The 27539-nt window shown below is 32.7% G+C and overlaps 1 protein-coding gene across 1 annotated transcript; it reads right to left on the reverse strand.

Annotated features, from left to right (window-relative positions):
• Window positions 1–17123: 17123 nt before the first annotated feature.
• On the reverse strand, window positions 17124–24253 carry LOC114754568 (eukaryotic translation initiation factor 2D-like). The gene is made up of 8 exons (XM_028943352.1): window positions 23977–24253; window positions 23000–23111; window positions 22521–22711; window positions 22323–22417; window positions 21800–22225; window positions 20346–20454; window positions 18633–19278; window positions 17124–17880 (listed from the first exon to the last, which is right to left on the reverse strand). Exons 1-8 carry the CDS (start codon window positions 24109–24111, stop codon window positions 17759–17761), a joined length of 1836 nt encoding a protein of 611 aa, XP_028799185.1. The 5' UTR covers window positions 24112–24253; the 3' UTR covers window positions 17124–17758.
• Between the last annotated feature and the right edge of the window lie 3286 nt (window positions 24254–27539).

The following is a 27539-nucleotide window of genomic DNA, read 5'->3' on the forward strand; positions in this document are numbered from 1 at the left end:
TTCTTATCTTAATATTGTTATTTAAAGTTCTGGCTTTCCACCACCTGCCGTTTTGCCGAGTGGTTCTTAATTGTATGCTTGTGTTAGTGGGGTGTATGTTGTGATGCCGCTTCGAAACGTCCTTATGTAATCAAACATATACATATATATATATATTTATATATATATGGGGTGTGTTAATTAACTATTACCTCTGGTCCTTAATATAAGATCCTATTTGACTTTTATTTTGATCCTAAATATAAAATCTCAATCAATTTTGTCTTTTATATTTATACATTTTCTTTCAAAGTAGCCTGTCTAACAATTATAGTTCTAGTTAATACAGTTGATTGGCAAAGATATTTTAGGAAAGACAACACCTATTTAGGACAAATAACTAACTCAACTTATTTCTTTAATCTCCTCAAATTAGTCAATTCACTCTTATAATTAGGACCAGAGGTAGTATCTCTTACTAAAAGAAAAAGGAAAAGTTGAACAAAAATGACATTTGATTTTCAAAAAATCAAAAAAGTCACCCAAATTCGCAACATTTTAAATTAATAATCATAACTAAATTAAAATTTTTAAATGTTGGTTAATTTATAATATTATCTTTTACATCAAAAGAAAAACTCAAGTTGTGCTTACCAGCAACTCCACTAACTGGCCGGCTACCAACGACGGTCATATGCTGTGACATGATGTTAATAAGGTTATAAACATCATTGTAACAATTGCCAACTATATTATTAATGTTGAAAAAATTTCAATTTAAAAATTTGAAAAATACATGATAAATGATACCAATGGATAAGACATGCTCTCTTTTTTTTTTCCTTTTATTTTTTTTTACAATATAGAAAATTTTAATTACTCTTGAGCACATATGTTTTTTTGGGTAATACGGTATTGGGAAATCTCCCAATCTTTTTACTTGATTACCAACCATTTGCCCTGATTTTTCAAAAGTGGAAATGATTAAGTTCTATTTGTCTATTTTACTCAAATAATTTTTTATAATACTTCATTTAGTCCTATTTATAAGCTTCAAATTTGGAGAGGGGTATGATCTATTTTATAAGTTTTATTTTGGGATTGTCTTAACATTTAATGTATTTTTTAATTTTGTTATTAATTATTTATTATCTCTCATTTACCATACTCTCTCTTGTCATATTTTTTCAGACATTCTCTTTTACCTTTTTTCTCATTTATTATAAAAGTATATTTAGAAACAAAAATACTCCCTCTAATCGATAACATAAGAAGTTTATTAACTTTTCTTACATACCAAAAAACAGAAATTTAATTGTTAAATTTGTCCTAAAATAATAAATTTTTCCTACTTTATCCCTAAAAAATGATAAAATTACATTTAATGTTACACTTTTATTCTCTAATCTCTCTCCTCTCCTATGTTTAATAGGAGCAAAAGTGAAAAAATCACATTAATTATCTTGACAATATCTTATATTTTGGACTAAAACTTTTTCTCTAACTGACGTTTTATATTATGGACTAAAGCAAGTATATTTCTAACGTATTTATTACTTTTAACTAATTTTAACTAGTTATTTGTTATTTAAAATTAATTATTTGAAGCTCATAATAAGGATTGGAGGGAGTATATAAGTACCAAAATATTTTAAATACATTTATTTAATCTCATCAATCTTATTGAATTTCTCACTTTCTCTGTTTTACCACCCAAAATTTAACCCAGTAGTCGTTTTCTATGATAAAAAAACTATATGGTAATTTTCAATTACCATGAAATAATCTTATTCAATTCAACTCAATATTAATAAAATAATTCAATTTAATTACTTTTTTTGGGTGAAAAATTCAATTTAATTACATTGTTGTTGGCACAAATAAATAAACAAATTGTGTTTATGACTTAATCAAAGAGCAAACTGTGCAAAGCTATGTAGTGCTCCTCTAATCCTTAATATAAGACATGTTTAACTAATTTGATTAGATTAAGAAAGTTAGATAAGTTAGTTAATTATAAAAAATATGACATGTTTCCCCAAAACATTATAATCATCTTTCTTAATATACTCACTCTATCTTCTACTTGATATGGTTGAACGAGTATCTATAGAAGTAATTTAAAAAAAATTAATAAATATGAGAAATATGTCTTATATTTAGGACTAAGATCAATTCAACAATTAGATCCTATATTAAGAACCGGAGGAGTAATGTTTAGTCAAAATTTAGTATTTTTTGAGTTAAATTTAGTATTTGTATAATCTGTAGTTCGCATACATTTTTATTCATTAGTATATCTAATTAAGTATTTTTATATTTGCAATTTTTCAATAATACAATTTTTTTTTTATAATTTTTATTTTAATATTTCCCTTAAAATTATTACGTTAATTCATAATTACTTTTCAATTGCATTTTTCTAGGTAAGTTTTGTTATGAACATAATAATATTTTTGTGGATGTCAATATATCTCCTATTATCTCTTATATCTTCTATAATCTCCAATTTATCTCTATATCTCACAATTATCTCCTATTATTATGTAATCTGTAGATTCTATCACAGATGTAAAGTTGTGCCTATAAATAGAGGCCATGTATATTGTATTGAGCATTATTGAACGGAATGAGAAATACTCGCTCTTGTTGATCCCCTATTCTTTTATATTATTCTTTTCTATTTCTTCTTTATTTATAACACGTTATTAGTGTGAAACTCTAACCAAGGTACATATGATATGCATTTGATTCTTAGCATAACTTTAAAGTATCACCTTTATCATTTCTTTTCTAAAGTATCATTTGCTCCATTCAAATAAAAATATCTCAAACATTGTATATAGTGTTTTAAAGTATTTGTATATGTAAACGATCTTTTAAGATAATCTGAGTTATTATATGGAACTGAAAAGATCTTTTCCTATTATTTTATACATTAGGTTTCATGGCTAAGATTAGAGATTTCACTTTACATTTTACTGCTACAATTTAATTTTGATATGAATCTTATACCTTTTGAACTAATTGTGATGAGAGGGTTTTTTTCCCCCCTCTATTCCTCATTAACCTGACGTCATTATTTTGATGGAACTCGAATTTCCAATGAATCTTGCAGTATCCTTAAAGGGTTACCATCTAAAATTAAATGGCCAGAAACCATATAATTCTAATTTTTCATCTCATTAAGATTAAATGGTCAGAAGTCATATAACTTTGATTTTTCATTCTTTTTAAATTAAATGGCTAGAAGCCATATGGTTTTGATTTTTTATATTATATTAAGAAGTCATACAACTTTAACTTTTCATCTTATGGGTAGAAAATTCTTTAACTTTTCATCTTATGGGTAGAAATTTTTTTATCTTATTAAATGGTTAACAGTCAGATAACTTTAGTTTTCTATTTTATGACTAGAAGCCATATATCTTTGATTTTTTTTATTTTGAAACTAAATGGTTAGATGCCATGTATCTTTAATTTTTTTTCTTTTTTATTAAACGACCTGAAACCATATAATTTTGATTCTGAGGAGGATCATCATATGGCTTGTTTATAAAAGAAAAGTTATGACAATTAGAATTATAAATAATATAACCCAGAAAACTAATGACTATATAGTGAAGGATCTGTTGATACACAAATTTACCTTTTCTTCTTATCATGTTACATTTAATATTTTACATTTGATTAAGTTAAAGTTCAAATTTTATTATTATCTTATTCTCATATATTCTTGACATTCAATTTGATATCTATTAATACTATAATTTTTTGTTGCTAAATGGTCAATAATTATTACACTCATGTTATTGAATGACATGAAAAGACTAATTTATGACCTTTTTAAAGCCTTGAAGGCTTATGATTCAAAGAGTGACATAAATGATCTTTGAAAAATATATTTACTATATAGAGTCTTAGAAACTAATGACTTATAAATAGCTCTGAAGACTTATGATTCAAATCTTCATAATTATATAATTTTGATTTTAACCCTTATAGATCTTTTCACATTTCTGTTGGATTTATAAATTTATGAATAAGATTTGAAGTGTTACAGAATGCATATAAAAAAAAAGTAATGTTTTTGAATAATAAAATATTGAGAAAATATATATGTTGCAAAAAAAAAAAAACACTTCATATTTTAAAAAAGCATAACCAAAAAGTGAAGTAGATCATATAGTAAAATAACAATATATGTTAATTCCTAAAGAACTATATATAGCATTTTTTGAAGAACTATATGTAATTAAAAAATTGATATAGTTCCAAAAGAACTAATAACAAAATATTGATATAGTTTCTAAGGAACTGGTAACAAAATCGATATAGTTCTTGAATAACTAATATAGTTTTCCCTATTCTTTATGGGCAGAAAAGGAAATAATAATAAAAATTATGACCCACAAATATATATATATATATATATATCAGAATATTTGTTTATCGAAGGGTCTTCAGGCGATAGGTCAGTTGGATTATATCTGAATCAAGAAGTACTCAAAATTTTAAATTAAAGAGATGTTATTAGCTTACTATATGCTATTCACTCTTTTTGAAACACATAAATTAAAAAAAAGTATGTTTATATGACTCACATTTGAGGGGGAGACTGTTAGAATACAAGTGTGAATTATGTTGAATAAAATTTGTTATCATTAATATTCATGTCATTCTTTATATCTCATATTCCTTTTGAAAAATGCTCCAAAAGAGTCAATAGAGCATGACTCTCTATGAGTGCACAAGTTTCTGCTATTGGATAAAAGATAAAAAAATAAAGCTCTAGAAGTGCTATATCATGATTTATTATCCTCAAGATAAAATTCGTAATTGATAACATATTCGTTGTAAAATATTAAGGAGAAAAATGAATAGTATGATATAGTAACAAGAAGTTTACCAATAATTAAGAATAATTTTACAATAAACCAGAAGTTTATGTATTTATAGTTTGGCATGACTGGTTAGATCATCCTGGATCATAATGATGTAAAATATCATAAAAAATGTACATTGACATTTATTAAAGAACCACAAGGTTCTTTAAAAATGGTATATGATTCAAGAATTTTTATGTGTTGTTTGTTCTCAGGAGAATTACATAAGATAACATCACTAGCTATACTCAAAATCAGATCCATACAAATTTATGATGTATCAATTTTATATATGGACCCATTTAGACACATGTGGACCAAATTAATACTTTATAAGTGAAAGATGCATCTATGAAATGGTCAAAGGTGTTTATGATCAACTTGCAACGTGAAGTTTGCAAATTTGTTCAAATAATTACATTGAGCACATAAGTTTCTAAATATGAAATCAATATAATTCTCGTTGAAATTGCTAATGATTGTTCCTCACGTTGTTGATGATAATATGCTTAGTAAAAGCCTCCATAAGTAGCTAGACCAGAGTCTATGAGAATAAAATTCTTGTTTGAGTGTTGGGATGATTGATTTTATATATTTTTACATATAAATGCATCAAGCCAATAATATATTGTGAATTCACCCATTAGAATTGGCTTTTGGTTAGGAGCCAGACATTTTTCATATTAGAATATGCCATATCTATTATTCCATCATAATAATGCACATAGATAGATATTAAAAGTAAGTTAGAATTAATATTGGATAAGAACATCCTTATTCTTGTTTGTCTCTAAATGAAACAAAATAATATTTCTAAAATAAACTTATGGATTTGGAAGACCTACACTGCATGTTCTCAATATGAAAGGGAGAAAATGTATAACTGAAAAAGAGAACACAGAATGCATTTTTACTGTCAAATGTAAATCCTCAAATATACTAGTATGAACTAGAAGTTCTTAAAGTATTGCATTTATAAAATATTAGTAATATCTGCCACATGCAATTACTGACATAAATGAGAATTTTTAATTCTTATATTCCAGCCAAAAGTGTTCCTATTTTTTAAAACATGCTAAAAGCATAAGAGTATGATTAGTTCTAAAAGAAAAGAAAGAGGAACATATGATCATACTAAGAAGGCATGAATTGTAAAAGAGGCTAAGACATAACTATTTGACCCTTAAAGAGGTTTAGGTGTCTAAAGGCAATAAAGAAATCTCAATATGTTATGTCATTAAAAAAAAAAGAATCGATAAAAGAGTAAAATTATTGACAATAATTTTAGTGATGATATCATGTGATCAAACGAGAATCTTATGTATAAATCTATCATGAGATACAGATAGAAAAATAGTTCACCAACAGAAAAGAAAAGACGCAAAATAAAAGGAATTTGTGTATCTTTAGCCCAAGCACTTGAAGTGTAACGCTAGTATCATATGAATAGGCATTTGTACAATAAAAGGAGAAATAAAGTCTTGTAGTGGATTAAATAACATGTTTTATCAATCTAACAGTTTGGTAATAAACGAAGTTTTTTCATATGCGTTTTGAAAATATATAACTATAACTTATTACTCACTATATAGTGAAATTATATGTGAATCTGAGAAGGATTCAAATCTTTGGATAAATTCAAACGATCCAATACATTAATAGATCTGGATCATAGTATATAAAAATCCTTATAGGATTTAAGTTTCTAGAAGCATACAGTCACGTTCTCAAGAACACTACTCAATTAAGTCTTTATATGAGGTGTATATAGTTAATATTGATTGAATGAATGATATAAACATATTACAAATATTCCGTTTATTAAAAGATTCAAAACTGAATTTATTATCAATACTATTTATGATAATAGCATCGAAACTCTCGAAGAGTTTTCAAAAGTTGCAAATTACTTAAAAAAAGAATTTGAAATGAAAGTTTTGAGAAGAATAAATATGATAAGTTAGATATATTATGTGGATAATTAGGCCATATCTACTATGTGCTTTGATAGCTATAATATCTTTGAATATGGACTAAAGATCCATTTAGACATCTAGAAAGTGATGAACAAATACTCAATTCAGAAGTATCATATTTTAGTGTCACTAGAGCCATATGTATCTATCTAGCCATACAAAATCTAATATGTCATTTGCTAATCAGCACAATATAGTTCTTCACCAACACAAAGACAATAAAGTGAAGTTAAAAAATTCTTTGTTACTTTAAGGGTACAGTGGATGTGATATTATTTTATTTGAAGGTATCCAAGACTAATCTTACTAGCTATGTAGATAAAGTATTGTTGTTTGATCCCTATGTTAAAAGATCACAGTATAATTCACATGTAGGTAAACCATAAAAAGACTATTTGTTTCATAATTTTCAGAAGATTATGAAATTAATATTTGACATTTTTATCTCATTACTATATTTGGAAGACTTGTTCGTTATATTAGACTTTGTAGACTTGAAGATGTCAAATTGCCAAGAAGGACAGTTGATACATGCTATACTTTTTTTTTCCTTGTCTATGATTTTATCCCATTGGATTTTCCTAGCAAGGTTTTTAATAAGACAGCATTGCATAGTGTATCAATGAATAATGTACTCTTTTTCTTCTGCTAGGTTTTTCCTAATTGAAGTTTTTTTAATGAGACACATTCATATATATTGGACATCCAAAGAGAGTGTTGTGAATATAATAATATCTTTATGGATGTCCATATATCTCCCATTATCACTTATATCTCCTATAATTTTCAATATCTCTCATTATCTTTATATCCCACAATTATCTCCTATTATTATGTAATTTGTAAATTCTATCAAAGAGGTAAAACTGTGCCTATAAATAGAGACTATGTATAATGTTTTGAGTCCTTTTGAATGGAATGAGAAATACTTTTTCTTGTTGATCCTCTCTTCTTCTCTATTTCTTCTCTTCTTCTTTTTTTTTTTGTGAATAAAAGGGGATAAATTGCAGCTAGATCAACACCCTATGATAGCTATGTAGGCCCAACAAATCTTCCTATAGAATATCCAACACCTCATTAGGCGGTCTGTTCCAAATCCTCTTTTCCATTTGCTATCTCGTGCTCATCTCAGCAAGCTTGTCCACGCATCTGTCTGCTTCCCTATAGACATGCTTGACCTCTATTTCCCAACCCTTGCTTAAGGCTGTTAGATATGATTAGTTTTGATGATGTCAAATAATAGAACAAAAAGTTTACATAAATTATTTATCTCATATTTTGACTAACTATCATACTTAATATCTTGTGTAGTTTCCTCAAGAAAAGAAAAGAGTCATTATGTTGCACTTTGAGTTATGAAGAATGATCAAGAGGAAGAAGAAGAAGAGAGATTGAGAAAAGAAGAACTTGCAAGATCAAATGAAAATATCAAGATTCAAATTCATAGATTTGATGTTAAATGTTGCTATACTTAATCAGAAGTTTGAATGGCTCAGTTGGAAGCTAAAATATTCAACCGGGAAGTTATACCATCATATATTGAGTCACCCTTCACATAAACATGAAAAATAAGCTTCAGAGGTGATTTTCATGGGCAATTATCGATCACTTGATCGATCATCCAATGATGGATCAAGTTATCGATAAAATACATCCTCTGTTATGCTCTGTTCTTCGTTCAGCTCTGACATAGGTTCGGTATTTCTTCAATATCTCTCAAACTACAAATCCGTTTGGGGTGAAACTTAATTCCTATGAAACTAGACTCAGAACACGGTTCATGGACACCAAATTCACCTTCAAAGAGTTTCATATGAGGGAGATATGTTCTTCGAAAGATTGAAGTAAGGATTAACGCCTTTATTCCGACCTTTAGTCATTGTGATGAAGATAAATTTTCAACCACAACGAATTTTGGGGTGATTCTTGTTGCATTAGAAAGTAGACTCAAAGATCTTTCTGGGGATATGTCATTTGCAAAATTTGGGGTTGAATTGGAAGAGTTATGATCACTCAAAGTTGACCTTCGTTTTGCTGGAATCAGACTTCGAATTTATTGAGGCAAAGACCAGAAATTCTACACTGAACAATTAACTTCTCAAGCAACATGCTACTCAAACATGTTATTGAGTAAAAGCTCTAGAAGAGATGAAGAAATGAAAAGCCATTATGACATGCTACTCGAGCCTGATCAAGCGACTACATACTCTGGTACTATAGTAACATGTTGGATAAATGATTTTTGGATAATGTTATGGATGAATATGTTTATCTATCACTTGATCGATAACTGTCAAGTTTTATCGATCACGTGATAGATAATTTAGTCTGCTCAATAACTTGCTAGATTGATCCGATCATTGGTATAGCTGCTTAATATAAGATGTTACAGGAAATAATCGATCACTTAATCGATCAGACCTTTATCGATAACTTGTTCGAATATTACTCGATATAGTGCTCTGTCAAAACCATTCGTTCAAAATCTTTTATCGATCAATTGATCGATCAAACATTTATTGATCAAATGATCGATTATTATCTTCACTGCATTAACTTATGTTGAATCATTTTTTCGATCACCTAATCGATCATTGATTTATTGATAAAATGATCGATCATCCGATTTCCTGAAACTCCTGTTTTCACATAACGTGATCGATAATCAGTTTCTTTACCTTACAAGATTAAATCTCTGTTTTTCATTTTATCGATCACTTGATCAAATATTCATTGATCGATCACCTGTTCGATTAATCCACATAGTCTGTGTTTTTCGCTGAATATATTCTTACTCATTGTTTATCGATAACCTTATCCATCATCCATTTATCGATAATTTGTTCGATCATCAATGACTGAAGTTTCATTTCTGTAACACTTAGATTATCGATAACCTGATCGATCAACAAGTATTCGATCACTTGTTCGATCATTGTACAAGTTCATTTCATAACAGCATTTCACGATGATTTCGAAAGCTTTTATCTTTTTATCTTCAAGCTTTTTCTCAGCCTTCTTTTTACACATAACTCTCTATTAAAAGGATACGAAGGCAAACGTAACTTGAAAAGGTTTATTCTTGCATAAATCATTTTTGGGTCACTGTATTCATGCTTTATCATTTATCGATCATTTGTTAGATCACTATATGATCCATAATCTATTCGATAATTGCATCTATCTGCTATATCTTTTCTTCATGTAATTAATCGATAATATAATCGATCAAAGCTTTATCGATCAAGACATCGATCAAGTAAGTTCATCTTACTTTTTGAATATCTGAATATCTGATTACTGATTCCATGTTTTCTAACTTATTGTTTCTAAGATTATCAGATACTTATCACTTGATCTGAGGAAGATTATTTTAGGCAAAGAGCCACAATGAATTTATGAGGTGAAGAATCGACTTTCGTCAGAAGCTTCCAACGGCTAGTTTCAACGGTCATATTCTTCAAGCCAAACGGGAAGAAAGTACTCAACGGTCAAGTACCCAATATCATCTATAAACAGAAGAGCATTCAAAACAAGAGAAGAGAAGAGTCTGAGCTTATAACATCAAGTGCTAAAATGCCGAAGCAACATATTCTCATTTAGAGCTCCGAAAGAAAACTCCCTGTCTCTGTACTTCATAGATTAAAACTTATGTATTCGTAAGATAGAGAGGAGAGTTTCCCAAACGTGCTTAAGAGTCGTCTATCACTTCTTTGAGAGAAGAAATATTCAATCTTCATTATCATTATTAGATTGTATCCTTACGGTGAGTAAGGGGGAGTATTTACCTCGGTGTGAGGTTACTGTTGAATAGACTGGTTAGTCTAAGGATTGTAAGTGGCAACACAAGTGCCCGGATCAAACTTGTGGTTGTAGTGGTTCTCAAGTACCCGTGTTAAACTTGAGGGAGATAGTCGATTGAAAATCTCAGGGGGGGCCTGGGGACTGGACGTAGGTCAGTGAGGACCGAACCAGGATAAATCACAATTTGCATCTTCTCTTCCCTTACCTTTTTATATTTCCAACTAAACCATTTTACTACTGTGATTATACTTATGTCGATTCATTGTTTTTATATTCAGAATTTCTTATGAATTTAATTATATTGCGAAAAGGTTTTTAATTTTAATTAACACCTAATTCACCCCCCCTCTTGGGTGATCAGCCATTCTAACAAAGACCTTCCTAATTCCTTTGATATAATAGAGTTCCCTTCAATGTGTCTTCCTTGTTGCAGTGACTTAATCACTTGCTTTGCATCACACTCTACAATAACCTTCCCGAACCCCATGGACCAGCATAGATTCAGTCCTTTGAGGATTCCTCTTTGCTTCTACTGTAAGTGAGCTTTGGTTTCCTAATTTCAGTGAATACCTACACAGCCATTCTCCAGTATCGCCTCTTATTTCTCCTCCACAGCCAGCCTCTCCAAAGCTCCTTTACATACCATCAATGTTCAATTTACACCACCCTAACGATGGTTTCTACCATGCAATCCTTCTGACCTCTGTATGCGTAACTTCCTGTACATCGTAGTTCTCTTTTTGTCTATAAGGAATGAAACGGTACCTCACTATTTCCTCTGGTTTTTCAAGCAATTCAAAATCTATGTTATGAGTTAAGGAGTTTCTCCATTTCCATATATGCCAACAGCATGTTGCATATAATTCCGGCCACTCTGTTTCTTCCTTTTCTGTTGGGCCTTGTCTAAGATTACTCCAAAATCACATCTTCCACGTTTGCTTAAAGAAGCTTCCTTTCCTCCATTTTGGAATTAGTCTTCGCCACATATTTGTCGCAATAGGATAGTCCTTAAGTGCATGTAGTTGGTCTTTGGTTGCTAAATGACAGATGTCACAAATTTCTTCCCCTGCATTCCATCTACTTGTGGTGCTCTTAGTACCAAGTCTGCCGTGATTACCTAACCACATGAAGGTTCTAATCCTTTATGGAACATTTAGTTTCCAAATTTTGCTCTAAGATGTTCTCTTAGCACGTCCAAGCTTACTTTGCAACGCTCTGTACCTTTCTACCGTAGAGAATCTCCCATTCTGTGTTAATTTCCATCTCAACTTGTCACTTTCTCCATTCAACATCAGTAGTATCATGCCTCAAATATTTGCTAAGACCCAGTATGGGAGCAAATTCTCTACTTCAGTCAACTCCTATTCCCCTCTCTCATTAACCAGATCAGCTACTTTTAAGTTCCCATTCACCTCTCTATCTTTTGATATGAATGTATTCAGTCTCACCAAACACTAATGTTCCTCCCATTTCTTACTTCAATCTTCAATATTCTCTTTAAAAATATCTCAAAGCTTACTCATTTCTTTCCACAATTTCAAGTCCCTTTCTTTTGCTATAGAACCATTGTTGACATCCCTTCCTCTACCATACTTCCCAATAAGCACCTGGGCCCATAATTCCATAGGTTGATTAAGAAGTCTCCATAAGAGTTTGAGTAAGAAAGCATCATTCATTAACTTCATTGACTTGATTCCCACTCCTCCCACATTCTTGGGGCTACACAGAGTTTCCCATTTAACAGCATATCTATGTTTTACTTCCCCTTGTTCTCCTCAGATAAATCTTCTCTACTCTTTCTCAATCTCTTCCACTATACCACAAGGTATCCTATCATGTTGGAGTTGATTAAGTGTCATGGCACTAATGGTCACTTTAACCAAAGTTATCAGACCCACCAAGGACAAACTAGAGGCTTTCCACCCATTCAATCTATTCTTCACTCTCTCCACAATCTCGACATACTTCTCCCTCCTCTTTCTTGGATAGGATAAATCAGCACCGAGGTATTAGCCCATCTCTTCTACTTTCTTGATTTGACTCCTTCTGCATATGGCCCTCTGAGTCTGCTCTCTAACATTCGGTAAGAAGTAGATATAGTTCTTTTCCTTGCTCACTTTATGCCTAGATATCTCCCCAAACTCCTGGAAAACACTAACAATAACATCAATTTGATCTAGTTCTGCTTCTGTAAAGAGAACTAGATCATCAGCAAAAATCATGAGAAATTTTGGCACCCTTTCTACTAGCTCTCAAACCTTTCTAGTGTTTTGCTCTCACTCTATCTAGGATCAAGTGTGTGAGTTTTTCAATGCCAAGAACAAACAGAAAAGGAGAAATTGGATCCCCTTGTCTAATTCCTCTTGTTGGGGAGAACTCATCAAGCTTTTCTCCATGCCACAGAATCGCTATAGAGGTAGTGTCAACACATCTCGTGATGTGGTTCACCATTTCCTGTGGGCATTGAATTTCCTCTAGTACTCTTCGCATAAATTGCTAGCTAAGTCTGTCATAGGCTTTCTCAAGGTCAACTTTGATTGCCATAAAGCCTTTCCTGCCTCTTTTCTTGCAGGTTGGATGAATCAATTCATTAACCACAATGATATTATCCTTTATATTTCTGCTAGGAACAAAGCTAACTTGATAAGGTAAGACAATTTTTTCCATGATGCCTTTCAATCTTCTCACAATAATCTTAGAAACACATTTGTATACCACATTGCACAAGGAGATTGGTCTAAACTAATTGACCCATCCAGACTTTCTATTTTGGGTATGAGAGTGACCAAGGTTTTATTGACTGTCACTAACATGTCATATTGCTACCATAGAGTCCTAATTGAATTGCAAACATTCTCTCCTACTATTTTCCAGTTTCGCTAAAAAATTGCTGGGAAACCATCTTTCCCTAGTGCCTTCATTCCTTCAATAGAAAACATGGCATTTTTGAATTTCCTCATTAAAGATATGGGTTCACACATATTCTGCCACCCTTCCTTTGAAACTTGAGGCCTCTTATGCCTTGTTTACATCCATGTTTTGTTACCTTCTTCTCCCTTGAAGAGATTTTGGAAGAAGGAATTTATCACTTGTCCAGTCCCCTCTTTTCACTCAGCCCAGTTACCACTTGCATCCTTCAGAGTCATGACCCTACTTTTTCTTCTTCTTTTATTTGTCTTTGTGTGGTAGTATTTAGTATTTCTATCTCTATCCTTTAACCACCTTGTTCTAGCCTTTTGGAACCAAAGCAGTTCTTCCCATTTAAGCACTTCTCTAAAAGCATAATCCTTCCAAATAAGGATTATGCTTTCTTTGTAGGCTTCCTTGGATCCCCGCAATTCTGTTTAACAACTTCCATTTTTGTTTTTTGATGTATCCGAGCACCTCCTAGTTCCAAGTTTCCAATTTTTGTTCCAGCTCTTCTAGCTCATGCCACACTTCATCATTTCTTTGCCAATTTTCCTTCAACATTCTTTTGAAATCTTTGTGTTTTATCCACATCGCCTCAAACCTAAAAGGTCGATTCTTTTTCCTTCCTTCCAGCACTTTAAGGTGGATAATAAGTGGATGATGAACAAATTGTATCCTAGGCCCAACTCTCACAAAAGCTTCAACAAAGTGATTTCTCCACTCTGTTACACAACATTGGGTCTAATTTTTTATAGAGCCTTTACGCAAAGTTGATTAATGGTCCCCTCCAAGTATACTTAGGCCCCTTTGAATTAACTTTAACAAGTTTGCAAGTCTCAATATTGTCCTTAAACCTCTAAAACTTTGCATGATTAAAAGTTCTGCTCCCTCTTTTTCTCTTCCTCACATTTGACGTCATTAAAGTCACCTATAAGCATCGAAAATTGAGTCATGTTCATAGCTATTTGTTCATTCCAGAGATCTCTTCTCTCACTCTCTCTAGGACTTGCATACATAGCTGTAAAACCCATGGTATACCTCCTTCAAAGGCTACTTGACAATATATGAACTGGTAATTACTTTTAAGCACCGTCACTTGAATATTATTATCTTCCCAAAGCAGCCAAATACCCCCAGACAAGCCTCTAGCTTTTTCAATTTCTTGATTTTTAAAACCCAATTTTTTAATGACCTCTTGGGCTCTAATTCCACTACATCTTGTCTCAACTAACACTACCAACACAGGTTTAAATTTTGCTTTCAACTCTTTTAAAGCATGACTGAAATCCTGCTCCTCTAGCATTCCAGACTAAAATCATTAAAAAGAGAGCAACATAAGAAGCACCAGTCAATTAATTATCCACAGAACCTCACGTCTTATTCGGATTGCAAGGTCTCCGTAATTACCATGGTTTCTTCCCTTTTATTCTCCTGCTGTTTTACCAGAATTTCTGCCCGGGAAATTCATAATCTCAGCTGGATTTGGAGGCTTAGACTCCTCCTCATTCATTGTCTCATCATTCTGGCCCGAATCTTTTATTTCTCTTAAATCTTTTTGTTTACCATTCTGTGACCCATTTATGCCACCCCCTAGGCCCGCTAACTCTTCTCTTCCTTTTTCTTTAAGAAGCCCAATAATTCCTTCTCCTCCCTAGCCCACTTGTTGCATCTCTTTCCTCCTCAATTCCCGTTTCTTTGCTGTCACTATTTGACCTTCTTTTTTACTTTTTTCTTTTTTCTCTTTCCTCTTAAATGCAGTTGTCTTCTTCACATTCATCAAGAACTACTCATTTTTCTTTTTATGCTCCGAGATCTCCCCTTTTTCACTCTTTTGTCTTCTTGATCTCTGGCTGCTCGGTCTCGAGATATCTCCGACTGATTTGAAATATCCTATAACACCCCTCTCTTTTCTTCTATTTTTTCACAGTCTGCGCCATCCATCCTCATAGTTTTTAATATTGTGAATTTCGAAACTTGTCCAATCTTCCTTGTACTTCCCAAATCCTTACTTTGACCTTCCCCTACCCTTCCTTCTTTAGCTGTATCTCAACATCCACACCAAGAGTCTTGTACCACCATCCATTCTCCAACTTTCCTCGCCGAAGTTGTTACCTGAGGTCCACTTTTAGTGGCCTTCCTCATTTCAGGCTTGGTTTCTTGCACTTGTTCCACATTCGTAAGACTTTCCTTCCCTTTCAGCAATGGAAAATGTTCACCAACCTGCCCAAATTTTCCTTAATGGAGGAATATAAGATTTAATCCTTCATATTCTATCTTCAGATTATTACCATCCACTATGTATGGAAGCAGTAGCGGTGCATTCAAATCAACCTCCACACTCATTCGAGCATACATAGTTCTTGCTCTTGTCAGAGTCATCTCATCTACCTTGATTGGCTTTCCTATTTCATTTCCCAGGTGATAAAAGAATTTTTTTATCATAATAGTCCCCTAGCAATCTTGGCAAACAAACCCAAACTGCAACTTGTTTGATCTTCTCATTCCACACATTAAAATTTCTTTTCCACGTTTGCATGGTGAAATAATTGTTCTTTACTAGCCACGATCCTCCTAATACAAAGAAGTAGTCTTCTGGTTCTTTGAACGTAACAATCATGTAGCTATTACCTATATCTGAGAGGTCTATTGATCCTGTTTTCCCCCACATTAGTTGGAGTTTTCTTCGTAATTACATGACCCTAATAGTCTCTCCCAGAAGTTTGATTATTAAGGCATATTCCTATCTTTTCTCCAATCTTCTTCTTTGTTCCTCTAAAAACTTAATGAGGTCCTAGTGCAGAGTCTGTAATAATCACTCCTTTCTTCATCTCTTCATCATTGCTCAGAAGTAAGCTACCATCCCATTCCTCCTCTTGTTTTCTTTGCTCTTCCCCTTTCTCTTTATTTGATTTTGGTTTGAGCACTTCTCTATATGATATAATGTTCCCTCTTTCGCCTCCTTCCTCTGGTTCCATCCATTTTTCTTGTCGCGGTTGAAGAGATTTCCCCTAAGAAGTCCCCGGTTCTCCTTTGGTGCTTCTCTCTTGTTTCTTCTTTTCCCCGTCCTTCTTCAACTCTCCTGTCTTTCATTACATCAAGCAAATGGTCCTCCTTATCTAGCCTCACTCTCGTGGTATGGTCTTTCTTTATCTACTCAGTTCTCACCTCCTTTCCTTCCGATAGGCTGTCCGAAAGTTGTTTCTTCAGTGTTGCGTTAGTTGCATCCATGGAAAAAGTCACTCTCTCACTAGATTCTCTTTCTCTCTCTACAACTTAGCCATTTTTATTTCTCCTCCATTTATAACAAGTTTCACTTTGTTAAAATAATTTTTATCCCAAAAACCAAATCTTGAGTCAACTTTTACCCCTAGTTTTTTCAGTTTACAAAAATCAATTAAAATAAGTCATTTTTACCAAAGGGCAACACGAACAAGCTTTAAATTTATTTGAAAATGGAAAAAAAAAAAAGGAATGTTCAAATGTACCCTTACTTAAAATCATGGACTACAATTTGAAAAGTACAAAAAGAGAGATTGCACCAAACTTAAAATAGAGGCACTCCTTAAAATAGGGACCAAAGAAAATATAGCACTTTTCAATTAGTTAACTAATAATAATAGCTCTAACACAATATTGCATGCATTGCTACATAAATAATAGAAGAAAAAAGTATGAGCGTAATATGCACATTCTCCAGTGCTTTCTAAGTAAACACTAATTTTAGAAATACCAAGGGAAAACAGTTGTACATGACACCCTAAACTCTTGACTCGGTCTAAACTTGTACCTTGGCAAAGGTGAACACGGAGAGGAACCTTTGTCAAATCCCATTCTGACTCAATCTCTTATATTCAAGCAAATTATTACATACTCAAAAAATGCCATGATTTAAACTTTTTCTCATAAAAACAATATAAATCAAATAAATTAGTTGAAAGGGCAAAGAAAGAAGGAAGAAATTTAGGACAGAAATTTAGGTAAGCTGGAAAGAGAAAATAAAGTTAAAAATATAAAAAAACATTTCTAATTTATTGATTCGAAATGTTTTTATTGGATAAAGTATAAATAACATGGCTCTTCAGGAGTATGTCATAATTTTAACTTATAGTCACCTCAACCAAACATGACGGACACACAAGCGTACACAAATTCACACACCTCCCAAAATGCATGTCCACTGGCAAACAACCAACAATCTTAAGTTCATTTCTTGGTTTTATCAAGAACCTCAATGAGTCTCTTTGGAACTCCATATTGTTCAATCAAATGCCTCGCCAAGTCATCAATCACGCCACCTTGAACCAAGACTTCATTCCCTTTCTTACCTGAGAGAATGATTACAAAATTTCAGATGGATATTAAGATGAATAGAGAAACTTTCATTAGATCAGCAACATAAGCCACAGAAAGATCAAAATGAAGCAAACTGCGGGTACCACTCCCATAAATAGTTAGTCAGGCATCCGCATTAGTCTGAATGAGATAAGAGAAACACACTGAATCAATGGTGAAGTAGCAACCAATTATTTGCAAATTATAGGCCACTAAAAATATCTCAGGTCGTTAGATGCTTTAAAAGAAAATGGCTATAAACATATCAAGGCCACAAGGAATCCAATTTCTTCCCATACTGAAATCTGTATCCAATTCCAAATTTTTAATTGACCCCCTCACGAACAGATCAGACTGCCAGTGCCAAGCAATAAATCCAACCAAGCAATGAGGATTCCAGAACAGTAAAAGTAATATAAATTCTGCTTTTGATGAGTAGTTTTTAGTGTTTAAATCAGAAAAAAGAAGCTCAAATTGGTGTATGGTTCCCCGTCCAAAGAGTCCTTGATTCAATTCACACTCTTTAAATTCATATTAATGTCCTTGTATATAGGCAAAGTCCCCTTGCCAACTTTCAGTTTTGGACCAACGCCCTTAACAACTCTAACTACCCTCCACAACCAACACTAACTGAATCTAATATTTTCTGCCGTAACATATATGACATTAAGGTCGTACATATCTTAAAGGTAATAAGCAGAAAATATACCATAGAAACGGTAATGTTCTATTGTCTAACAAATACCTGGTAGTTCTGCAACAGTGGTACTGCAAGCAAACTTCTTCTGCAGTTCCGCTGCTAATGCTTCAGCATCTATCAGAAAGGTTTCCATACCAGTAAGTTTGGTCACCTTCTTATTTCCTTGCCGTCGTTCAGTCACTATTTGAATTGTTTTGATTGCACCTTTACGAACCACCTGTTCACTTCCTCTTGTTACAACATGATGCGCTTGCATACGGCTTATGAATGTTGATCCTAAGTCTTTCTTATGAATTTCTGTAGGATATGTTGTTCCTTTTTTAATGACCCCCTTGAACAGCGCATCACATAATACTACATCCAAAACCACAATGGATTTATTCGTTGGCTTCACAAGATTTTCCTTTTCAACGTATTTGAAGACAATATCAGAAGCTTCAGAAGCACTGTAAAGTTTCCCCGTGTCCGCTTCTACAGCTGAGAATATGGGATTGACATGTACACTTGGTTTATAGATCTCAGCTACTTCAAGAGTTTTGGATGAGCGACTTTCATTAGCAGCATTTACACTGGGCTGATCACTTTTCTGAACTGGCCTTTTCTCTGGCTTAAAGGAAGAATAATCAACATGGTTTCTATTAATTGATAATAGCATGGCCTCCTTCTTATATTTATCTTCTTTGACTGAAATCTGTACAAAATGGAAATATGAAAATCTAGACACGGTATTGCAAATGAATTAACTGCAAATGCTTTTTGCTAAAAGTCAAATAATAAAAACACACTAGCAAATAAATAAACTGGAGAGAACAGAAAACAGAAAGTCCATTATAATTGGGTCACCTTTTAAGCACAAAGCATACATATTCTTATCAGAAATTATTGTCAACCTCACTAAATCAGTAAAAGAATTGGAAAAAGAATCTTTGGAGTAATATGTTAGAGTAATATAACCAATCAGCATCATTGTCTGCAAATGAACAAGCCATCAATTATGAATTGAATTAGGAACACTCAATATTAGAATTTCTATTATTGTCTGTTAAAGCACTTTTATATTACTACTTTCTTTATGCAAGTGATTTTAGTTACCCAAATCCTACTTTATAAACCCTTGGCCATGAAGTTTTGAGGGAGCTTAGTGAATGGAAAAATTTTCATTACTTCAATTTCCCTCCCTTTCTTCGTCCTCCACTCCACCTTCTACTCTCTATTTCTATCTGCTACTTCTCTTTTCTACTCTCTATCTGCCTATTTCTCCCTCCTCCCTCCATCTACTATTGGTCCTACAATGAGAATTTTCACAGCAAAATTCTCATTGTCATGTAGCCAATTTTCCATTTAATTGTATCTTACAGCTAAACTGAAAAAATTTCAGTCATAACAGCTTCAAATATGGTCCTAATTCTAACTGCACAACTACCTACAATCTTATTCTCATTACAATTTTTCACGAGTCAATATATGGCAGCTTGTTATTAAATTTGTTCTTCCAGCACATTGACCTACATACCTAACATTTCAATGAGTGCCTGAATTCCACCATCAAAGTGGATCCTCCCAGGAAAAACTTCGTTTACCAAAGGGAAGATAGAAAAGTGACCAAGCAACCAAAGTTCTAAGATTAAAATCTACATAAATAATTCAGCACAATTTTTAGTCTTACACATTGAAATATTTATTCCATTTCAATATTAGCATGATCCCACCATTTATGAACGTTCCCAGAAGGATAAAAGAGAGCAGTAGATAACACACCAAGCCAGAGGTAGATTTTGCTTGCAACCACTTTGAAACTTTCTTGTGTGATGACTTTTTTATGTCTAAAGTCATTCCTGAAGGCCTACATGGCAACACATGATTTGACCTGTGACATATAGAAATATGCATTAGATAATTTACGGGAAAGAAAAGTCAGGCTTTCTAAAGTTTGAAGTACAACAAGTTGCTCTAGTCATCTCAAGTTTCAATAAGACACTGTACAAATAATTTGTAGGGCATCATGCTTGGTTATTCCACTAGCTAATGCCTTTGATAACAGCTGGAGCAACTTGCCTGATCTCTAACGACCACTAGCACGATTTATCACCCATAGAATCTGAAAATGACTTCAATTCAAGGGTTCTTTTTTACATAGAATGAACCTTAAAGATGAGAGTAGCGGGGAAGAGGTGATTTTGATAATAAAAAGACCATGTGCCCCAATATAAAAAAGGCTAAATTACATAAAACTTCCCTGAGCTTAGAATCACATACAAATACCTCCTTAACCCTATAAGCTTAAGATAAACCCCCCAAACCTTTAGTATATGCAGATAATCTTAAACTATCAATTTTATACCCCCTTTATTTTTGTATGCATATAACCCCCTCAAATTTTGAGTTATAGGCAAATAAACTCCTTAAACTTCAAGTCATTTGCAGTAAATAATGAACAAAGCTAATGGTATGTAAGTTATCTTCATAATGCAAAAGATCAAGGAGGTTTACGTAAAATTCCAAAGGTTAAGGAGTTTATTTATGTATGACATAAAATTCACGTGTTTTGTGTAATCTAGCCTGTAAAAACTAATTAAAAGAATAGAAAGTCATCAACACGATTATAGGACATGATAGTTACTTTCTGCAAAAGAACGAAGAAATGGATCAAGACCCAAAATTTACGAGAAGCTTGACTAAGTTCTTGTTTTCCTACTTACATTTTCTATCATTAATAGTTACAAAATACTGTCTAAAATGTCCACACCCGCTACATTGTTTGGGGTGAAGTGACTACTCATAGTAACACCAACTCAAGTAAAATGTTCTCATCCCATTAAGAAGGGCATCCGGGATATTTACTCCACAAATTGGTAATGTGCTTCTGTTACACTGTAAAATACCAGTGCCTTGCGAGACAGATGTGCCATCTCAGAACGTGAAAAAGAAATATTTCTCATTTTCCATGCAAAATACTAGTACTTAGGCGCATTACCAATTTTGTGCAGCAAACATTCCAAACACTCAAGATGGACAGTCTTCTCCAATAGCATACTTTTGCACTTGTCTCAAATCACCTTAATGAACAAACCAACATCTAAAGATTTCAAAACTAAACAACAAAAGTATCAGTTTCTTGATTTTCTTGGTCAATATGTTGTCTGATTTGGTTCAAATGGCAAAGACCCGAGTACAGGAAATAGATTGCTAGCATAATGAGTTATACATTCTACCATAAAGTACTTCCAGGCATCGGAAGGTCTTTATCTTTCACTGTTGTATGTAATGCCTGCAGAAGGCATTTGTCCAATAGTGAATCTATATCTGCACTTGATAGACTAAGTTGGCCATTTAGTTCATCAACAGGGTCAACATCTTGTAACTTCAACTCTCCAACACCAACAGTTAATTCATTAGTGGAATCATTTGCATCATCATTTGGTGGTGCCAAGGCATGAGCAGAGTCAGCTGGAGCATCATTTACATCCAGAGATTCCACCCGCTCATTGCTTTCACTGCTGTTCTGTTGACCATTTGAAGTCTCACCTCCACCCCCAGTTGAATCAGAAGTCTGAAAAGATGATGATGTTGAAGGATCCTCGATCACAACATCCTCAAGAAAACCAGCATTGGGCACATAACGATTCTCAACTGATTCCCTGCCGAGGTAAACAAGAAGAAAACAATACTAAATTAACGTCAGTTATGGCAGATTCAATAACATTAAATCAAAGAGTCAAGCCCTTGTACACTTGCCAAAGCAAATCACCATAATAGTGAGTTATTCTTAATGCCTTCCCACGAAAACCAGCTTTTAGTGCCTCAACGCTGCTCATTGTTGTACTCCCCACCTTCATTAAAATGAAAATAGGTAAAACATTGACTGCCAGCTTGCAAGAATTGATTGTAGAATATAGCAACGGTTAACATAAAGAAGCAAAGAATAGAAATTACCGCAATTGGAGCAGGATTTCCTGGTACTTTCACTGCCCATGGTTCGCCTGCTACAAACGATGGAAGACCTTCAGGAGGTACATTTATGCCAGGGAACATCAAGTCCGCTCCTCCTATAACATACCGAGAAACCCCACCACCCTTCAACATGAAAGCAGGCAATAGCTCAGGGACCTTCCAGAGGGCATATACTGCATTGACAAAATTGAAATGCAAGATGCTAAAGTGAGCACAGCCGGCTAAGACCATCCACACTAAATGTTCAATCCTTAAGGACTGTAGCAGCAGCTTTAATAATCAATATGTTGTTTGGGCAGTAAAATTGTGAAAGAGCTGGATATTAAACTAAGGAAGGGGGAACTTAATGCTTGAAATCACAGGGACAGAGTAACTTAGCCAAGCTCACCAGAATCAAGGCCCAGATATTTGAAAAGGGCAAAAAAAAAAAGAAAGAAAGAAAGAAAGAAACACACACACACCTGTGGGAAATATGTCTGAGCCCCGTCCATCAACATCAAAGAACATTGGAAAGCCTCCCTCCACACCATATACGAGGACACGATTTTGCAACTTTGCCACCGTTATTTCTGCCTGCAATGTTGAAGGAAACAAAATAAATGCCTACAGTTCACTGGTCCTTATGTGACACTTTATTAGGACGTATTATATCCATAACTTCAACCGCCGGGTGAAAGAAAACACATAAATCAGACATAAAGTTGTTTCCAGGTTCCATTTCTTTCACCAGATGAAGCCCTCATTGAAATAAAAGTCAATGAGCAGTATACCCCCAACATGAGAAAACTTTTCACTAATACAAGAAAGGAGTAGAGAGATGAAAGGGAAGAATCATTTGAAAAATGAAAAAGAAAAAAAGAGCAACATCCATGATTTTTTATTGCTCTAGAGAAACAATTCGTGCGGTACCACTTTGAAATTGAAAGAAGAGGTCGAACTTAGTAACATGTTAGGGTGCATGACATAGTAAGAATAAAATTTGGCTAAGGCCCTTTCCGAAAACGTTTATTCATTTGGAAAAACGGAATAGAAGAATGACAAGAAGAAATGTTTCATGACCAGGGATCACATGAAGTTTCACATCAAAGGTTATATATTATAGTACGTCTACACATATAACCATAAGCATGCATACAACGGCTCTACAACAAATTAAGGCCAGCATCAACGAACTAAAAATGGAGTCGCAAATACTTTCGTAGTTATAATGAATGAATTATTAATGATATGGAATTCCCTTTTCGCCAAAAAAAAAAAATTGAATTTCCAGAACGATGTTCGAATTAATCGAATAGAAAAATATCAACAACTTATTAAAAAGAAATTTATCTCTAAAAGTTCACACTTTTATCAATCACAAAATGAATTCACAGTGACATTGGTAGACTCTGGTGATAACAATTCATAAACTACAAGGTTTGCATATTCAAGAAGTTACCTTGGGAGGAAGCAAGACGTCAATATCGGGATCAGAAGCCCTTGGGAATTTATCTTTGATGGTTCGTTTCAGCTTCTTTCGATCAGCACCAGACAATCTCTGGTGCGACTTTGACTCCACTGCCTTCTTGAACATTGTCTCTAAAAGTGAGAGAGTGAAACACTGACGCGTTCCCAACCAAGTCGAAGGATTCAGAAAAAGAGGGCAGAAAGAGGCGCTGATAATCGGAATGAGAGCGCGTGAGAGCTGCACTGTAGAACTCGGGAAACTTCTGGAAAAACGAACACGTACTAACAAATGGCGGTGCGCGGAAGCATGCTAAGGTGAAAAAAAAAACGTTGATTTGTTATAAATAAATAAAAAATAGAGAAAAGAATCCTACAAAGGAAAAAAAAAAATCAACAAAAGAGAGTATTTCTCATTCCATTTAAGTGTGCGCAATACATTATACATGGCCTCTGTTTATAGACACAATTTTACACCTTTGCTAAAATCTACAGACTACATAATAATATGAGATAATTGTGTAATATAAAGATAATAGGAGATATTGGAGATTATAGAAAATATATGGACATCCACAAAGATGTTATATTCATAACACTCCCCCTTGAATGTCTAATATATATAAATGTGCCTCATTAAAAAACTTCAATTAGGAAAAACCGTGTGGGACAAAAACTTAATGGAAGAAAAAGAGTACATTATTCTTTGATACACTACACAATACTGTCTCATTAAAATCTTACTAAGAAAACCCAATGGGACAAAACCATAGACAAGGAGAAAAAAGTAAAGCGTGTATCAATTCTCCCTTTTGGCAACATTAGTTGACATCTTCGAGCCTGCAAAATCAAATATAACGAACAATCCTTCCAAATATTGTAGTGAGATAAAAACATCAAATATGAATTTTATAATCTTCTGAAAATATGAGACGAATAGTCCTTTTATAGTTTACCCACATGTGGATCATACTATGATCTCTTGACATAAGGATCAAACAAGAATACTTTATCTATATAGCCATTAAGATTAGTCTTTGTACCTTCAGATAAAATAATATTACCTCCACGGTATTTTTAAAGTAACGAAGAATATTTTTAACTTCATTCCAACATCTTCATGTTGATAAAGAACTATATCATGCTAATCAACAAATGATAGCTCAAATTCTATATGGCTAGATAGATATATAAATACTTCGGTAACACTAAGATATGGTACTTTTGAACCAAGTGTTTATTTATTACCTTCTGGAGGTCTAAATCGATCTTTAGTCCTTATCCAAAGATCTTGTAACTACCGAAACATATAATAGATGTTGCTTATCCACATGATGGATATGACTTATCTATATGTATTCTTTCAAAAGTTTTCATTTTAAACTCTTTTTTTAAGTAATTCTTAGCTTTTGAAACTCATCAGCAGTTACGATGCTATCATTATAAATAGTACTGATGACAAACTCAGTTTGAATCTTTTCACAAACGGACAAGTTGGAATATGTTTCCATCATTCTTTCAATCGATATTAACCACATATGCCTCGTATAGAGACTTAATTGAATAATGTTCCTAAGAACATAATTGTATGTTTCTAGAGACTCAAATCCTTGAAAGATTTTCATACACTATGATCCAGATCTGTTTATGTATTGAATCGTTTAAATTTATATAAAGATTTGAATCCTTCTAGGATTCACTTATAATTTCATTATATAGTGAGTCACTATATATTTTAGACACATATGAGATATTTTCATATATTATCAAATTGCCCGATTGGTAAGATATATAAAAATTTCAATCCACTATAAGATTGCATTTCTCTTTTATTGTATAAATGCCTATCACACTTCAAGTGTTTAGGCTAAAAATACACAAATCTTCTGTCATAATGTTGCGTCTTTCTTTTTCTGTTGGCCAACCATTTTTTTGTCTATATCTCATGACGGATTTATATATAAGATCCTTATTTGATCACGTGATATTATCAATAAAATTATTGTCGACAATTTTATACTTTTATCGGTCCCTTTTTCTTTTATGACATAACATATTGAGATTTCTTTATTACTTTTAAACACTTAAACCTCTTCAAGAGTCAAATAGTTATGTCTTAATCTCTTTTGCAATTCATGCCTTCTTAGTATGATCATCATGATTATTTGTTCCTTTTTCTTTTTTTTGGAACCGATCATACTCTCATGCTTTTAGCATATCTTCAAGAATAGGAGCACTTATAGCTGGAATATAAGAATTAAAAATTCTCATTTGGATCAATAATTGCATTTGGCAGATATTAATATTTTACAAATGCAATACTTTATGAACTTCTAGTTCATACTACTATATTTGATGATCTACATTTGATAGTAAAAATGCATTCTATGTATTCTCTTTTCCAACTATATATTTTCTCCCCTTCATATTGGGAACATGCAGTGTAGGTCTTTCAAAACTCCTTTAAAAACATTATTTTGTTTCATTTAGAGACAAACAAAAATAAAGAGATTCTTATCCAATACTGATCCCAACTTACTTTTAATATCCATCTATGTGCATTATTGCAGTGGAACAATAGATATTACACATTGTAAAATGAAAAATATCTGGCTCCTGACCAAAAGCCAATTATAATGGAAGAATTCACAATACATTGTTGGCTTGATGCATTTATATACAAAAATATATAAAATAATCATCCCAACATTCAAATGGGAATTATGTTCTCATAAACTCTGATTTAGCTACTTATGGAGGCTTTTACTAAGCATATAATCATTAGTAATGTGAGGAACAGTCACTAGCAATCTCAACGAGAATTATATTGATTTCGTAGTCAACAACTTACGTACTCAATGTAATTATTTGAACATATTTGCAAACTTCAGGTTGTAAGTTGATTATAAACACCTATGATCATTTTATAAACGCATCTTTCACTTATAAAGTATTACTTTGGTCCACATGGTGTCTAAATGGGTCCATGTATAAACTTGATACATTATAAATCTGCACGAATATGATTTTGAGCATAGCTAGTGATGTTTTTTTATTTAATTCTTTTGAGAACAAACAACACATAAAAATTCTTGAATCATATGTCATTTTTAAGTAATCGTCTGGTTCTTTAATAAATGACAATTCACATTTTTATGATATTTTGCATTGTTATGATTCGAGATAATCTAATTGGTCAAGCTAAACTATAAATGCATAAACTTCTGATTTATTGTAAAATTATTCTCAATTATTAGTAAATTTCTTGTTACCATGTCATATTATTTATTTTCCACCTTAATATTTCATAAGAAATATGTTATCAATTATGATTATGATTTTATCTTCATGATAATAAATCATGGTATAACTCTTCTAGAGAGTTATTTTTTATCTTTTACCTAATGGTAAAAATTGATGCACTTATAAAATGTTGAGCGCTACTGACCCTTTTGCAGCTTTTTTCAAAAGGAATATGAAATATAAGAAATAGCATTAATATTAATAATAACAAATTTTATCTAACATACTCCTCCGGTCCTTAATATAAGACCCATT

This window comes from Neltuma alba, unplaced genomic scaffold, assembly GCF_004799145.2.
Source record: "Neltuma alba isolate B1F8T4 unplaced genomic scaffold, ASM479914v2 tig00010150_pilon, whole genome shotgun sequence".
Lineage (NCBI taxonomy): Eukaryota > Viridiplantae > Streptophyta > Magnoliopsida > Fabales > Fabaceae > Neltuma > Neltuma alba.